The 17,416-nt window shown below is 51.5% G+C and overlaps 1 protein-coding gene across 4 annotated transcripts in view; it reads left to right on the forward strand.

The window, feature by feature from the left end:
* FUBP3 (far upstream element binding protein 3) overlaps positions 1 to 10,040 on the forward strand; it is a 49,175-nt gene extending 39,135 nt beyond the window's left edge. For 3 of the 4 annotated variants that reach the window (XM_019728855.2, XM_019728856.2, XM_074331184.1), the window contains 7 exons: positions 2,086 to 2,246; positions 3,008 to 3,081; positions 3,425 to 3,505; positions 3,704 to 3,780; positions 6,440 to 6,511; positions 7,650 to 7,777; positions 8,704 to 10,040. In XM_019728855.2, the coding sequence (XP_019584414.1) occupies positions 2,086 to 2,246; positions 3,008 to 3,081; positions 3,425 to 3,505; positions 3,704 to 3,780; positions 6,440 to 6,511; positions 7,650 to 7,777; positions 8,704 to 8,712 (602 nt within the window). In that variant the 3' untranslated portion in view covers positions 8,713 to 10,040. The remainder of the gene's footprint in view (positions 1 to 2,085; positions 2,247 to 3,007; positions 3,082 to 3,424; positions 3,506 to 3,703; positions 3,781 to 6,439; positions 6,512 to 7,649; positions 7,778 to 8,703) is intronic. The other variant, XM_019728858.2, reaches the window with a different exon arrangement.
* Positions 10,041 to 17,416: the final 7,376 nt, after the last annotated feature.

Below are 17,416 nucleotides of genomic sequence, written 5' to 3' on the forward strand. Positions count from 1 at the left end.
GGGAAAGGCGCGTGGGTGAGGGGGAGCGAGGGCGAGGGAGCCACATGCAGTCGGGCCCTGCTCCCCAGGCTCCAGCCGTCGCACAGACGCTGCGCCTCCCGGGCCCCTGCTGGATTTCCATGATAAATACAGCAATAGTGACAGATAGTGTGGCCAGCCCTGCTCTTGTCAGCCAGGCCTTTTAGCAGGTTTGATTAATTGCTTTACGATTTCACGTCCAGCCGGGGGGCCACTGGTGGGTCGCTTCTGCCCCCCATCAGGTGGAAGAATGGAGCAGGCTGCTGAATGAGTCTGTAGACAGCCACCATGTGCCAAGCTGGTGACCTCATTTTGAAGGAAGATGAACTTAAATTAACTCCTTCCGGCCCCGTGCAGTTTTGTGGGGCCCCCTCACCTTATTAGCATGCCTTCAAGGCCTCGGGGGAGAGGGGCTGTGGCTGCTGAGCCAAGTGCCCAATGAATGGAGGGGCTCGTCTGGGGCCTGCGGGTGTGTTCCAAGGGTGGAGGCTGGGCGCGTGGTGGAAAGGTCTGTGTTGAGTCTTGGCTCCCCACTGCTCCCCCAAAACGCTGTTGCTGAGGAGCGAAGTTGCTCATTTTTCACTGTGTGAAGAAGAGAAAATTCACTGTCTGTGAATGAAGAGCAATAGGTACTGGCTTGGGACTTTCTCATTGGTCAGTGCTGTCCCCAAGACAAGCGTGTTTGCTGGAGGTAGGACATGTAGGGACACTTTGCTCAAACTGTTGCAGAACTTGAAGAATATCTTGCACACGAAACTTTGTTCTGCTGAGTTGTGCTTTTTTGTTGTTTTTTTCTTTTTAATTTGCTTTTAAATTTCAAACTTCCCTAACTAAACTGAGAATGCCATCCAAGCCGCCGCTGAACAAAGCTTTATCCGAATGCCCTCAGTCTCCAGTTTCTTCCCATAGTGCAACCACTCGCGCCGTCTTCAGGAAGGACAGCTGGACGGACAGCTGGGCACAACCTCTGTTTCTTGATGCTTGTAGAGTCCCGCTGTGAGGACAGGGTGTCCCCTCTCGCCTCCCCCTTGACGGGCTGTTCAGCTGCATCTTCCTGCCGTGGAGGTGGAGGGAAGGTTAGAGTGGAGGATTGTGGACTCGTGAAAAGAAAATGACAAATGTCATAGGAGGGTAGTTTTGACTCGGGGCGGGGAGGGGTGACACAGAGACTGGCCTTTAGTCATTGCTTTTGATCATTTGGGGCTCTCTGGTCCCCTGGACCGGATTTCCCACAGATTGTCTTTTTCCAGTTTTGCAAAACTTCGTGCTACGAGTTTTCCTTGTATTCTGGCTGCCCCGCATAATTGAGCAGAGCTGATCTGTAAGTTCTGTGAAATTTCAAAAGAAGAATCAAACCATTGTTACACTGGTGGGGCTTTTGTTACACAAATTTCATTAAGAGACTGGGACTCTCACAGGTTTTTCAAAGACTCCAACTAAATTTTCATTAGCCTGGCTCCACCCAGGCCTCTGTGACCCCCATCCTCTGGCTGCCTCTCTGTCTAGACCTGTCCCCCCCACAGAGGAGGCTGGGACTTGAGAAGTGACAGGATGGGCTATTAAAGGCCCAAGTGGGCTCCGGGCATTGTTGGGTCCTGTGGCCGTCAGTGTGACCTGTGGAGGGAGGGAGAGCAGCAGGGCGGTGGCCCCCTTTGTGCCGCGGAGGGGCCATCAGGTCGCTGTTCTTGTGCTGAGAAGGATGGAATGGAGTGCCTTCCCGGGCTGAGGCCTCGCGCTGGGCTGGGTGCGGCACTGGCCAAGGGCTGAGCTCGGGCCTCTGCAGAGGCCTCGGAGAGAAAAACCAGCAGGTGCCACGTGGTGTCTGTGGCCTCATCCTGGCTCAAAGAGAAGGACCAGCTTCACATCCTAAAGCTGGTTTTGCAAATGAGTGAGCCCTGGTTTCTGTTAGAGCCAGCTTAAAGTAAACAGAGGACCTCTCTGTTCTCCCGGGCGAGTGCTAGGATGCAGAAAAGACCCTCCCTCCTCTTCCGCAGCAGAGTGCTGTGAGACGCTGCGGCTTGCCACTGTTGCCACTTACTCTTCTGTCTTGTGTCCTCCTGCCTGCAGGGGGTGAGAACATCAAAAGCATAAACCAGCAGTCAGGAGCCCACGTGGAGCTTCAGCGGAACCCCCCTCCCAACACCGACCCCAACCTGCGAATATTCACCATCAGGGGGATTCCTCAACAGATCGAGGTGGCCAGACATCTCATAGATGAGAAAGTTGGCGTACGTACAAGGTCCTTTCCCCACCAGCTTACTAATAGCTGGATTTTCTGGTGGATGTCCAAGGTACCTCTTTTTCCCCAGAACCTTGTATTTCCTGTGCCTTTCAGTCCTCACATCATGTGAGCGCACCCCCTCCCACTTTGCCGAGGGGAAGATTGTGGCCCAGGGTTACCAGGGCCAGGCCCAGACATGATGAGGAAACCTCGGGCAGAACCCACCAAGGCCTGCGCAGCTCAGGCCCCAGAGCCATGTCCCCGGCAAGCTTAGATGAGCAGCTGGGGCGGCAGCCTTTTCCCCAGCACGGTCCCGGGACTCCCGCTGGCATTGCCCTGGCGGCCAGCCCTGCAGGCAGCTTTCATTGACTCTGGCTTTAGTTTCAGGCACCTCAAAGCAGATAAAGAAAGGGAGTGTTGATGGAGGACAGATTGGCCACTGCTCACCTCCAAGGGGACGTAGAATGGCAGAAAGAGCCGTGGGCCAGCCTAAATTGACGGGAGAGTCAAGCAGGTTGGTCCCTACCCCCAGGGTGACATGCTAGGGCAGATGTGGTGGTGCCAGTATTGGCTGTGTGGTGGTGTTGGTCACTCGAGGGTAGAAGCCACTTCTCAGATCAGGTCTGCTGTGGGGAGGAAGGCTAGTGCAAGGGCTGCAGGGCGTCTTCACTTCCCTGGCTCCCCAAACGCTGTGGTGTGCCTCGGGGGGCCGGGCAGAGGGCAGGGGTGCATCCCACAGGAAGTGACAGTCCTTTTGTGCCGCGACAGGGGACCAGTCTGGGAGCACCTGGAGCCTTTGGACAGAGCCCCTTCAGCCAGCCGCCTGCGGCTCCCCATCAGAAGTGAGTCTTCTGCATCCGTCTCACCTGGGAGAACCCCCCTCCCTCCCCCCCCAGCCCCCAAGGGGTCCTCCTTTCCAGCTCCTTCCAGGGAGTGCTGCCCAAGCCTGGAATTCTGGGGGTGGACATGACTCATCTTTACCCGTCACCCTCTGGCCTGGCCATAGCTCACTGACCAGTGCAGGGCTGAGAGCCTTCCCAGGGGGCAGAGGGTCTCCTTGTCACTGCCCGGCATCCCCAGCAGTGTGCAACGCCCTGGGACTGGGGGAGCGGAGGTTTTGGCAAAAGCTTTTTCGTCCTTGGGTCCTCAGCTCTTGGTCTTTCTTTGTTTTTCACATTCTTTCAGCGCCTTTCCTCCAAGGAGCTCAGGCTGCTTCCCCAACATTGCTGCTAAAGTGAATGGAAACCCCCACAGCACCCCTGTGAGGTGAGTGACCTGCTCTTACTCCGTCCAGGGGGTTCTCAGTCAGGACTAGGGTCGGGCCAGCTGGCCACTGTCAGCGGGGACCATTGCCTGGGGTGGGGGTGTGAGCAGTGAAGAAACAGATGACGGGTGGCGGGAGGTGGGCCCAGGTGCGGAGGGGATGTGACCCCCACTGGAACAAGTGACTCTTGTTCTCCACAGTGGTCCTCCGGCTTTTCTGACCCAGGGCTGGGGCAGCACCTACCAGGCGTGGCAGCAGCCTGCACAGCAAGTCCCAAGTAAGTCTCTCTGGAGGGGGTGGGACTGTGCACACCCCCAGGAAGGGCCTGAGGGGCTGCTGGGCCCCAACAGACCCAGGATGCCCCTCCCCAGAGGCATCGGGAGCCCTCAGCAGGCCCCACGTGAGCTGGGAGATGCCCACGTGCAGAAGGAGGTTTCTGTGGAAGTGGCACCAGCCTCCAGCTGGGCAGGGCGGAGGGGCTGGCTCTCCTGGCCCAGCTTCTCAGTCCTCTCTTTCCCATTGACTCTGTCCTTCTCGGAGCTGTAGACTTCTGTCACTTCTTTTCCAAGAATGGGTCAGAAACGCCTGTGGCCGTTGGAGGGTGTGGTTTGACCCGAGGCCGAGGCCGTCTGCTCCCTCCCGCCCACAGCTCTTCCCCCTCACCCTGTGTCCTCCTGGGCTGTCCCTGCCTGCTGGCTACCCTTCCCACTCCTCTCCTCTGGTCTCAAGGTGACCGGCTCCCTCTTGTCTCCAGCACGATCTTAGAAAGGGGTTCTTTCTGTTTTCTGAGCTTTTCGGAAAACGCAAATTAGCAAATGAGCTCTGCTGAGGGACACCTCACTGAGAAAACTGGTTGTAAAAGAGAACAGACGATCTGGTGGAACCAAACCTGCTCCCTACTCTCCAGCCCCCACGTTCGCCTTAGGACTCGTTCTGGAGTTTATTGCTGGTGGGGCCCGTCTTGCAAGGCCTGCAAAGAAACAAAACGGACACCTGACCTCCGGTTGTTCTGACCCTGTGGAGGGCCCGCTGTGTTGGGAAGGCGGTCATTAGGTGCATTGTCCTGCCTGCGCCCGAGGCTGCAGGACCATTGTCGCAATCTTGCTCATGGGCACTGAGCCTGGGGCCTAGCGCGCTTCCCCCTTGAGCAGAGTGCTGGCCGAGCAGCCCTGCCCCAGGACCCTGGTGAAGGTCACAGCTAGAGGACCACCCACGGGGTCCGGAGGCCAGGGCTGTGCAACATCAGGCCCACTCCCCTCCTGTGGTATCCAGTGTTGTCGGCTGTGAAATGAAGGGTTTCCAAAGTAGCTGCGAGCTCGGACATTGAATGGTTGACATTTTCCTTCCCCAATATTTCCTTATGAATGGTCTTAAACGTGTAGAATATTTTAAAGTTCATGAACACCCACACACCACCTAGATTGTACACCCCATTTCACTGGACACTGTATCCTGGACCCTGCCTGTGTTTTGTTTCCTCCTGTTCTGATTGGAGGGTGCCCCCAAGACGAGAGGTGAGCTGGTCGAGTTCCCATTTGTCCCATTGTCCGGTACAGGACCTGTGAGAGGCCCTAGACTGTGGGGAGTACCCGTCATTTCATTGACGCTCTGGGGGGCATGGTCCTGGAGAGGCCCACCCGCCTGCAGCCCAGACAGCTCATGCACACCGGGTGACTAAGGAGACACAGGAACGCCTGGGTCTTTGCCCGCTCACCACTGGTCTTGAGCTTTGTTGGTTTATTCGGGAGATTTAGAAATTGAAAATTGGTTTTGGTCAGTGAAATCTTGTTTGGAAGAAAACTCCTGCTTGCCCACACCCTCCTTCCGTGTCTGAGCGACGAGTTCTTGCTGCCCACATCCCTCACTCCTAGCCCTCCCCAAAACCAGGTCCTTCTGCTGTTAGTGTGCCGGCCCGAGTCCCGGCCGGCGCTGGTGGAAGGAGGGCAGGCTCTTCTCCCTTGCTTGCCCCCACCTCGTTTCTTTCCCCAGCCCCACACCCAGCCTGTGCTCGTCCTCGCAGTCTTTATTAACTAGCACGGAGAACATTTTGCTGTGAAATGTGTCTGCTGGCATGTCCTTGCTGCTGCAGCCTGATTCTAACAGGAGACGTTGAAGGGGCCTGAGCGGGTGGGCACGCAGCCAGCCTGACCTCGGCAGGGAGCAAGGTCCCCATGTGTCGCCAGTTGTCTTTTAACCCTCATTATGCTCCTGGGCAGGCGGCGGCTGCTCTCCTCCTCCCCCCACCTCATCTCTCCTGCCCGTGCCACATAGAGAACGCCGCCCGGTGTATGCTTGGACGAGGAGGGCGGGAGCAAGCCACGCATCCTTTCCCCTGCTCCTGCCCCAAACGGCAGGAGGCTAGATTGTGTCGGGTGCGTGCTGCCGCCATCAGCCCCTCACTGTGTGGACCTCGTCTTTCTGTCATCACCTTGAGCACACTCTGGACAGTTCCCACGTGTTTGCTACACTGTTTGTCCAGAGGGGAAGCCATCAGTCTCTGAACAGAAGGGGCCAGGTGAAGAGTGCTCAGTGCCATTTGGACTCTGTTCCATTTGAAGGCTGATCCAGGGACCTAGACGGTAGTCTGGCCCCCGGGGCTCTGTTCCCCCGCAGCTGCAGCCCCATCTGAAGGGGGTCGAGCCTGTTCCGATGGACGTCCTTGAGGGGCAGCAGTTGGCACAGTCCTCCCAGCATCTCAGGGATCTTAGTTGCATCGCCAACCCCCCACCCCTCCAGCCACCCCAACCTGGGTGGAGGCCCTCTTGGGTGTTGACATGTCACCTCCATGACCAGCCTGCTGCCACCTTCTTCCCAGGCCACGGAGCCGGGGGCGGGCTTCAGAGGTGTGTGGCCCAGGGGCTAGTGAGCGAGGGAGTCAGAGCAGGGCCTGGAGTGGCCAGGCTGGGGGCCTGACTGCTTTTGTGTTCTTCGCACAGGCCAACAGAGCCAGCCGCAGAGCAGCCAGCCCGACTACAGCAAGGCCTGGGAAGACTATTACAAAAAACAGAGTGAGTGCACTGGCCTTCCCACCGAGCAGGCCCGCTCAGAGCCCCAAGCCTGTAGACTTCACTGTCCGAGCCTCCCTGCCACCGTTTCTCTTTAACGCTGGCCCCGTGACTCAGTGTCGATGCACACCTTTGTCTCTCGCTGCCCCTGCGTCTGTCAGAGGAGACGTGGTGTGGCAGTTTGTCTTTCCCTCATCCTCCCCTTCTGCTTCTGGGCCCCAGAGGGCCTGGAGGTGGGCTGGCACCTCAACTGGGGGGCTGGGGACCGCTGTCCCAGTCCCCTTAACACTGCGTGGCCAGGACGCAGACCAGCTGGTGTCCTCCTCCCTGTCTTGCCACTGCCCGGCTCTTTTTGGCCATTTGAAGGCAGGTGAAGAGAAAAGATGGTGGAATGCAGGGTCTAAAGTTGGAATGGGTGCTGAGGTGTTCGCTTTTCTTCTACAGTTAGCTCATTTTCTTAACTACCAGAAACCAAACCGGCCTTTTTTTAAAAGGAGGAAAACTGTGAACTAAAAAAATCCAGGTGAATCATTGCAAGTCAGTACTAAGTCCTCCATGTACTGAGCCCGTCCTGCTGAGCCTGGCGTGCGCATGTGTGGGGAGAGGGGCTCGGGGCTGAGTCTGCAGGGTGTTACTTGTGGTTGGAAGCGCTGGTCTTTGGAATCCTCATTGGTGCCAGGGGCCGGGAGGTCATTGTCACCTGGAGCGCCTGGCAAAAGTCCAAATGTCGGGTCTTCCCCAGACCCCCCCCAATCCAGGCTCCCAGACACACGTGGGCCTGAATTTCCAGCCCTCTGTGGGGGCGGCACCCTGCGCACCTGCACGCACGCACGTGCCCGAGCCAGGTGCTCCCCTGCCCGCACTGGGCCCTGACTGGGCGGGCAGGCAGACGCAAAGCCTGTGAATTCGCAGAGAAGATGCTTCTGAAGGCCCTGTAGGGCGGAGCGGGGACCAGCAGCAAAAGGCTAACCGCACTCTTTGCAGCGAGCACTTGGGCGGCGCCTCACTGGCGTCCAGGGGGAGCGTCAGCCGCTGGTTACGATGCCTCAGAGCCTTCGGGAAGGGATCCCTCCAGGCACCCATCGCTTCCCCTAAGTGCGTCCCCACTCCTTATAACCCCGTTTTTGCCTTCGTCCATCAGGTCACGCTGCCAGTGCTGCTCCTCAGGCCAGCTCCCCACCGGACTACACAATGGCCTGGGCGGAATACTACAGACAGCAGGTCGCTTTCTACGGGCAGACGTTAGGGCAAGCTCAGGCCCACAGCCAGGTGCGTAGCTGATCCCAGCACTGCCGAGACTTCCCAGACCAGCCGTAACCCCTCTGCTGTCTGCTGCGTGTGCCTGGTGGACAGCTCGGGCCCCAGTGCCCCTCGGCATGGCCGCTGCCTGCTGAGAACCCAGCTGCAACCACCTTGGCCCGCTCTCCCAGGGTGAACAAGATTGGGCGCAAGTGGGAGAGGAATTCCTCCAAGGAAGTGCCTGATCTTCCCTCAAGTCCAGGCCACAGGCCACAGTGCTGAGTGGCACTCAGTTTCCCCAACTATACAGGAGAGAGCCAAGCTTCGATGGCTGGGCAGGCTTGGCACTGCGAGGAGGGAAATGTGGAGCTCACGCCCGTGACTGCTCTTGCAGAGTGGTGTGGCCAGGCTGTCACCCTCGCCCCCGCAGTCATGGGGGAGCGGAGGAAACAGGCCAGTCCACACCCTCTGAGAGCTGGCAGGGCAGGGTGCCAGATCTTCTCCGTCCTGCATAGAAACCTGGAGGGCTCTGTCCAATCAGAGGCCAAAGACGGATTTCCTATTGTGGGGAAGGGGGCCCAATGATCCCACTGGCATATTCCAGGTGACCTGAGGCCCTGGACCTAATGCTGGTGGGCCACCTCACTGCCACAGTGGCCATCTGTGCCTAGGCCCAGTAGAAACGGGTGTCCCGGCTGGTGGTGACAGAAGTATCACTCCCTTCTCCCCACCCCGTCTCCCTAGAAAAGAGACGCCCCAGGGCCTCCTGTTCAAGAGAGGTTTTGTCTGGGCCAGAGCCCCTGATGGGAGGGGAGGCCGGGGAAAGTGCTGAGACACTGGCTGGTTTGTGGAGCCAGAGGGCACAGGGTGACCTGTCACCTCCTGCTGACAGAGCCCCAGACAACACAAGCACCAAGAGTGCCACCACAGGCTGACTTCTCCCCTTCCTTCCACAGGAACAGTAGGACAAGTGACCTGCGGCTCCCCCCCACCCCGAAATCATTGTGAGCGGAAACCTGTTTGTAACAGAGGTTTTTAGATTTGCAAACCTTTTGATGAAGAACCTTTGTTTTATTCTGTGAAACACTATATTTAGATTAACAGAATTTTTCTAAAAATCGGAAAATTAGTTACTAAAAATTGCTGGTAATTTTGTTTCATTATTTTTGTTATTTCAAATGTGGAAGCTCTGGGATTCTTTTTGGAGCAATACCTGCAAATTCAGGCACCAGAATGCCTCAGAGCAGTGACATTTCAACATGGTGTGTTTTGTTCCGTTTCTTTTTTTTTGCGTGTCGTTTTATTTACAGTTTTTTCTGTTGCAACAGAAAATGGCTTGGAAGTCTTAGGTGGTATGTAACAAATTCTTTTTAAAAATTTTTAAACAGTATTTAAATATTCTTAAATGTGTAAATTCATTAAATGTTTTACTTCTAATTTCTTGTATCTTGGCTGTCTGGTTTTATTGCATTTTTTAAAAAAACAACTACTATGTATTGTAATTAATTATGTGAATTCTGAATTGAGACAGGTAATTGTATTGCTGTCCAACGGGGATTGGGAGGGACATTTTATAGGGTTTGTATAATTTCTAGAGTTCTAGAGGGTAATATAAAAATGTGTTCATGTGTTTAGCATACGTTTTTTTCATGTCTCCATTACCGGTTGCAATTGTGTATCTAAGACCTCCAAGCTTGTTTTAAAAACAAAACAAAAAACCTTTCTCTATTCTCTCAGAAATATAAATACTGTTATTTTTAATATTAAAAAGAAATTCGATATAACTTTTAACAAACACTGTGGAACATTAAAACGCATAAAAATGTAGTAACTATTTTTAATTGCAAAGCGTTCTTTGCTTTTTCTTTTAAATATTTTTAATATTTGTCAAATTAACTAGATGAATAAACAAATCTAGTATTAACCACAATTATGAATTAAATAATTTTGATTTAATAAAAGGGATAATATGATTTCCAATGTTTACTGTAGTGGTTTCTTGTACAGATAACATGTATTTTTAAAGGAAAGAAAAACGGAATTGAAGCTATTTTTTCTTGCATTTTTAATTGACCTGAGGGACATTCCGTTTGAAATGTACTGAAGTTACCATTTCTGGTTTTTTTCTCCTTATTTTCCTTATAATGCTTGAAATGTCTAACTATTAAAAAAGGCAGTTGGAAAAATGTTATGCATGTTGTTTTAAAAGAAAAAGTGTTCTTTTTATTTGACTGGCAATTCATTTTACACTCTATATAATAAAATTTCCACGAGTCATCTTGTGGGCGAAGTATTTTTAGTCTGTTTGCTTTCCATTCACTTGTGCCCCCCCCCCATCCCTGAACCCCACGACTCCCAGCCCCTGCCTGCTGTCACCTGAAATAAAAAGCAAAAAGCGAGAGTTCTTGCCGTTCTTAGCCGATTGCCTTGCTGCGCTGCATCAGCCTGACTTAGTTGGCGCACAACCTAGATTGCTGGCTACTTCATTAAGCTAATTTTATTTTAATGTATAATTTGACAGTTTGACTTGAGAGCCTTGGTTACCGCCAGCCGGCCCCCCCTTACCTGTGACATCTAAGCTCACCTGTCAGTCTCTTGATGTGGGCGTGACATGGAGTAGTCAGTAACAGTTTCCTCGGGCAGAGGCGCTGTCATCGGAAGTGGAGCTGGAAGGTTCCTTTAAGGGAGTCCCAATGCAGAGGCTTTGATCATCCACACATTCCGGTAACTGAGTCAGCACGGTTCCCCCCTCGCCCCTCCACCTGCTTCCCCAGCCCGCCTAAGAAACTCGCACCTAAACTGGTCTTGGCCTGGTGCCTTGGCCGCCCCTTCCACCATCACCTGGCACGTGTCCCTCTGGCTGCTGCCACCTGTGACCCGTTCCCTGTCCCCAGCACTCAGCCTGTGCTGTGTCATAGGTGGCATTTGTTCTCAGCCCTGTGCTCCTGCTGTGGGAGCTGGGGAGAGAGCTGGTAAGTGCCAGCAAATGTGCTCATTTGGTTTTGTTTTCATTAAGGAAACAAAAATGGGGTGTCCTTACCAATAGATTTAAATCCTGGAGGGTCCTGCAGTTTCAGGACATGCTATGACAGTGCAGGCCCTGGGCTAGAGGGCTACTAGGAATAAATCTGCCTCCAACTCCTTGCTTTCCTCCCCTCCTGTGGATGGAAGCAGCCACCGGCTTTGTACCAAGCTCTCTACGTTAATATTTGAACACGCCCTGCCTTCGCTGCTGGCTTTACACGTGCATCGTCTCTCCATTTAGATTCCCGGTGCTGTTAGGATCCTGTTTAGAACCCTCCTTATGGCTCATGCTTCGTGTGTGTGTGTGTGTGTGTGTGTGTGTGTGTGTGTGTGTTTCCAATTCTGGTCCGTTTTCTCTACCCCAAGCTCTAAGAGGAGGGGAAAAAAAGCATCTGTGGCTCCTTTAGGCCAAAAAGGGGTGTGGAGAGCAGCCCATCTGCAGCCATTCTGAGGCCTGTTGAGAGCCGGAAGACAAAAAGGAGATGGGGCATCTTTAACTCCACCTCTAGAGAATCGAGTTTGACGTTGAGAAATTGAATAGTAAAAGCCACTTGAAAAGAAGGAGGGGGTCGAGCAAGAGGAGGGCATAAACGCTGATGATGGGATGGGAATTAGGGAGGGCATTACAGAGAAGACTTCCTTCTAATTCATCTTCCAAGCTCTGTGCCAAAACAGCATTTGGCATGGTTCACAGGGAGCGATTGTGTGATAATGAACCCTAAGGTGTCCCTTAATTGAAGACTGAGTATTGCGGTTTGTGCCAAGAGTCATAAATGGTGCAGGCTTGCGGGAGGATGCATTTTCTTAAATGTATCGGTAAGTACAGATTAGCGCTTGTCCCCAGTGAAATGCCCATACTATAAATTATGGAAATCTCTCTCTCTTTCTCTCTGATGCAACCTTTTATTGAGGGGGGAAGGCGGGGTGTAATACAGCAGGAGGCGGGGGGGAAAGTTTGCAAGCATATGAAATTCGGCCTCTCATTAACATGGCGCCCATGGAAGATGGTTTTCATCAGCAGTCTGGTGTCCTGGAAGGCTAAAGTGCTTGAAATGTACCAAGTTCAGCGATTGTGTTCCATTAGGAAAGCTGCATGGTCATCACTGAAGGACAGTCTGTGTGTTTGGGGGGGCGGGGCAGGTGCTCTTGCCCCACCTCCCACCCTCCACCACACATGCACACTTGGTCTCTGCCAGCTGCCCAAGTTCACTATTCAAGGACCCAGCTGGGCTGTTCCCAACCCACCCAAGAGTTTGGGCTGGGGGTGGGGAGTTCTCTAGTGAGCATGCCTCCATTAACACCCCTGACCTCTCATTAGTTAGGAGGCACTCTCCAGTGTCCCTCTCAAATGGTGACCATCTATGATGCCCTACAGCCCCACCGTAGGGTTGGCTGGTGCACAGATGGCACGTTGCAGGACCTGGTCCAAGAGGGCACTAGGACACCATGGAGACTCAGCTTCTGGCTGGCTACGGTGGCACGGTTTCCCGAGACCCACTTCTGGTCCACTGGGGCCCAGTTGGGGTTTCTTAAGATGGGCTAATGCACATGGTCCTTAGAGATTAATGGCCAGAAAGGGAGTTGACACTCAAGTCCGCAGGGGGTGCTGGGCCTGGGTCGGCTTCTTATGTGGGGGGGGGGGGGAGTGAAAATGAACCATTGAAACAGTGGGAATCCTTGCTGGCTGTTGTCCTGAGAGCCTGTCAGCATCTACCAAGGGAGGGCTGCCCCTTTCCAGGCATCTCCTTTGACAGCGGTCTCCACACCTAGTCTTCCCGTCTTACAGATGAGGGTTCAGAGTCAAAAGGAAAGTGTGGAGGGGCCAGTTTTGTGCCAAGTTCTATGCTGCACTTCACCCAGGGCTTCAATCGAGAGCATAAAAACTGCCCACAAAGAGCTCATGGTCAAGGGGGACACGGCAGTCACCACCAAGTGAGGTAGTTAATAGAAGAACAAAGAAACAGCCCTAAAAAGTTAGTGTTCAGCGCTAATCATGGGCCAGACCCTGTAAGTGCACTGGTCAATCAGTTTCTTTTTTTGAATGGAGAAATTATAGTTTGTTTATGCAATGGAATATTATAGTGCAAAGAAAATAAATGGACTACTATCCCATGCTACAGCGTGGATGAATCACAGAAAGTGTTGAACTGAAGAAGCCAGAGTACATACCGTGTGACTCCATTTCTATAACTGACAGTGATAGAAGTCAGGATAGCAATTACCTTTGGGGGCGCAGTGGTTGGGAAAGAGCATGAGGCACTGGGAATATTCTACATCTTGGTCTGAGGAGAATTACATGAGTGTATTCACTTTGTGAAAATTTACTGGTCTATACACTTAGGATGTGTGCATTTTCCTGTACATACGTATGTTATAAGTATGTTTCAATGTAAAGTTTCGTTTTAAAAACTGATGTTCTATATAGGTTTCTCTTAAAAATGTGATCTATTGATCTAACACACAATCATGTGGGTGCTCATTAAAAAGTACAGGGTCCTAGACTCCGACCCAAACTTACTGAATCAAATTGTCTAGGAGAGGGGTACAAGATTCTGTATTTAAACAAACTCCCTGGATAGGTCTTATGTAGGCTAAAGTTTGAAAGCCATGGTTGTGAGAAAATATTTAACATGGAAAATAGTAGTTAAGAGTGGATTCTAGAGCCAAAAATGCCTGGGTGCAAACCCAGCCCCTGCCATTTAATAGCAGTGTGAGCCAGGGAATGTATTCCAGCTCTCTAGGCCTCAGTTTCCACAAGTGGTAAGATGAAAATAATAGTAATTATCTCACATGGTTATTGTGAGGACTAAATGAGTGAATATATATGTGAAGTGCTTAGAATAGCACCCAGCACATAGTAAGCACTATATAAATGTTAAAAAAAAAAAAAAAAAAAAGGAGAGAAGCAAATTGAAAAAGTATATATACATACAGTGTAATTCTATTGTTGTAAGAATATATAAATATAGATGAATTTATACACAAACATACCCATGCAAATGACTGGAGAGATATAAATCAGAGAGTTAACAGGATTATGTGATTATTGTTAATTTGTATTTTCTTTTTCCTTTATCATCTAATTTCCTATACTGAAAAAATTTCTTTATTAGGAAATAGTTCTTGAAAGTTAGTTCCTTACAGTTTTTTTTATTATGCCCACATTTTTTAAGGTCCTCTTAACATTATAGATAGATGGCACCATACTATAGGGAAAAAACCCTTTGGAGCAAATTGCACAAGATATTGTGCATTTATTACTATGGAAGAAAGTCTAGTAGTCTCTATGAAATAACTCAGGTACTGCAGTAGGAACAAACACAGAAAGTGACCAAAACCGCATGGGAGTAGGTACATTTCTGAACAACTTCCCTTGTTTTCAATTGTCAAGAAGGAAGTTCGTTGGAAGGAAGGAAGTTTTATTGGAAGTTCATTGGAAGGAAGTTCATTGGAAGAAGGAAGTTTCAATGGAAGTTCATTATTATCGTTGTGGGAACCCACAGGCTCTCCCTGAATTTTTCACATGGGAATCAGTCAATCTATAGTTTCTGGAAGCAAATATGCTACTAGGTATATGAAGTCAAGAGCGGTATTGAGCGTGACGCAGCCAACCCATGGCACTAATATCACTGAGAAAAAAACAGATTTCAACTAGAGTTTATTTATACGGTCCTCGTATTTTCTTTTTCTGACCTCTTCTTTCCTTCTCCTGTTCTTATCTTTTTGGGTTTTTTCCTTTCAGTCTTACGTAGGCTTTAAGTTTGAATGTATGTGGCTGTAAAAGTATACTTTGGTCCTGCTAGAAACGCTGCTCTTGACTTTGATTCCGGTGCGAGGACTGCCAGCTTGGTTTAACCCTCTTATGTTCCTCCATATTTTTAGACACAAATCTTGAGTTATGCCAACTCCTAGTGTCAGTCTGCTTCACCAAACCTTAGTAACGTACACATATTTTTGAGTGCCTACTGGGAAAATCCTCCTACTATAGATTACAAAAGCTTACCTATTGCATAACGTAAGCATCACCTTCCACATTTCAAATGGGCTTCAAATGAATAAGCGAACAACAAAAATGTTAGCAAGAGTGGTGAAGGTTCTTCAATACTATCTCATGAACACACCTGAAAGTGAGATGGAGCATCAAAGACAGAAGGTATAAGTCCAGATTTCAGTGACCATCTGCAGCGCTTCTGTCACAATCTGTCTTCTTAAAGTGCCTTGAACACAACACATTTGTTTTAGGCCCCAAAAGCCTGCAGCATTCACATTAAGTCCTTTCATTGCTAACACCTATTTTCTTTTGACGTTTTCATCCGGGGCATCGTTAACAGCAACGGGCAGCGACTAACGTCAAACCACAGAGTGTGTCTCCCTTCACTTCCGCCTCGAGGCCCTGGGAACCGGAAGTTGGCTGCGCAGGCGGGTCACGCGCTCCGCCGCCATATTGGCTGTGGTGGGAGCTGCTGCCCGGAGGGCGTGTGTTAGTCAGAGCAGCGCCGCTTCTCTGGGCGGAGGTCTCGTCCTGGCACCAGGGACCTTGGAGTGTGAGGGGAGCTGGAGGCGCCGGAGGCCTTGGCGCGGGAAGGCGGCGTCAGAGGCCAGGAGCGAGCCGGGCGGGCCGCGAGCAGTGCCGGAGGGTGTCTCCTGAAGGTGACGACTTCCTTGGGCTCTAGTCCGTCATTGTCTTTGATTCTGAGCCCACATTTGCAACCCCCCCCCCACAATCGCGTGTTCCTAGCTGAGGCAAGCAAGACAACACTCTGCCCTCTTGTTTCCGCTCTCATACCGTAAGCAAGTGTCCTCGCAGTCAAGTGCCACGTGTTTTGCATTTTGTTGTTTCTGTTGGTGATTTTGCTGCTTAAAACGACCCCCAAGCGTAGTGCTGCCTAGTGTCCCTAAGGCTGTGACATGCCTTACAGAGAAAACTTGCGTGTGACATAAGCCGTGTTCTGGCCTGAGTTGTGCTGCTGTTGGCGGTGAGTTCAATGTTAACGAGTCGGCAGCATATGTGAAATGAGATGCCTTGAAGCAGACACGCATATTAAACGAGGTTGTGTGTTGATTGGGCGACAAACGTGTTGTGACTCCAGGCTTGAAGAACCTAACCCTGCATTTACCCCAGAAGCAAGCGTTCAGTATTTGTTTCCCAGGTTCACGTGACTTTATAGAACACAACTACCACGAATAACGAGAATCGACTATGTCTCCTTCCCGTGAGGGCCCACTACTCTCGAGGCCCACTTTAACTTTGAATAGGTTTTTGCCAGTCATACGATGGCTCTGTAGCTGACAGAGCTGGGATCAGACCTCAGTCTGACTGCAAAACCTGCCCACTTTGCCACTCCCATGGAGGGGACACCGAGCTTGGTTCCAGAGGGACCCAGCAGGTTCAGCCCACCTGAGGCAGCAGAGTGGAAGGTACACATGTTTGAACACGCAAGCTTGGGTTTGAGTCCAGTCTCCACCATTCAATAGCTGTGTGACCTAAGGCAAGTTATGGAACACTCTGTGCCTCAGTTTCCTCATCTGCAACATGGGGATAATTACCTCCCTGATCATAGGCTGAGGGAGGCTTCAGGGACGTGTATGTAAAGCACCTGATACCTGGCTCATAATGAGCACAAAAAACGGCAGCTCGTAGTCGAAATTGAGTTAGGGCTTCTGACTGCTTTGGTGGTGTTTCCTGCCACTCTCTGAGCACCAAGAACAGACTGAGTGATTGGAAAAAATGTCCACCTCAGCATTGACTCTTTAGCTTCTTCTGTTCTCCCCAGTATACCATGGCCCCAGGTTCAGCTTGTTGGTCCCCAGAAGTCACAGCAGCTAGGCCATTAGTAAAGAACAGCCCCCACGGGGAAGGTGAGGCAACTCTGGGAGGCAACCAGGACCCCCATACACACATATATGTGGAGGATGACCCCCCCCACCCTCCCCCCACACACACAGATATGTGGGGGACAACCCCCCACACACACACACAGATATGTGGGGGACGACCCCACCACACACACACAGATATGTGGGGGACAACCCCCCACACACACACACAGATATGTGGGGGACGACCTGGCCTTGGTCAGTCCTTGGGTGGATTGAGGCTGCTCAATTCTGGCCCACACGATAACATTGAAGGAAATCCTATTTTAAGCACATTGAAAAGGAATCTGTGATTCTTTGGGTCTCTCCTTACATCAGAGTCTCTAATCTCAACTTCCCTTCCCTGAGCAGGGACTTGGGCCCCCCAACTGTCCCAGCTGTCACTCACTGCAGCCACTCTGCCGAGTTCACACCAAGCCCAGGAATCCACTACCTGTCAGTCACTGGGGTGCAGTCATCTGCCCTCAGCTGCAGCTCTGCGCTTAAGAAAAGGTTGACAATAGAGATGGGGTGGTGACAGGACTGGGGTAACAATTTTGATCTCGGTATTGATATCCTCCCCCTAGGTCACCTGAGTGTACATGTCGAAAGCTTCTTTCCCAGCCCTGCCTTTTCTTCAGTCAAGGGGAGAGAATGGTCACTTGGGGAGTCCAGAGGCCTGGAGTTTTTGTTCCCTACTTGTATGGCTGACTTCTTCTGTGACTTGAACAGGTCACATCTCTTCATCTCAGTTTCCCCTCCTTGGATCACAGCAGTGGTTTCCAAATT

Source organism: Rhinolophus sinicus, linkage group LG04 (assembly GCF_036562045.2).
Source record: "Rhinolophus sinicus isolate RSC01 linkage group LG04, ASM3656204v1, whole genome shotgun sequence".
NCBI lineage: Eukaryota > Metazoa > Chordata > Mammalia > Chiroptera > Rhinolophidae > Rhinolophus > Rhinolophus sinicus.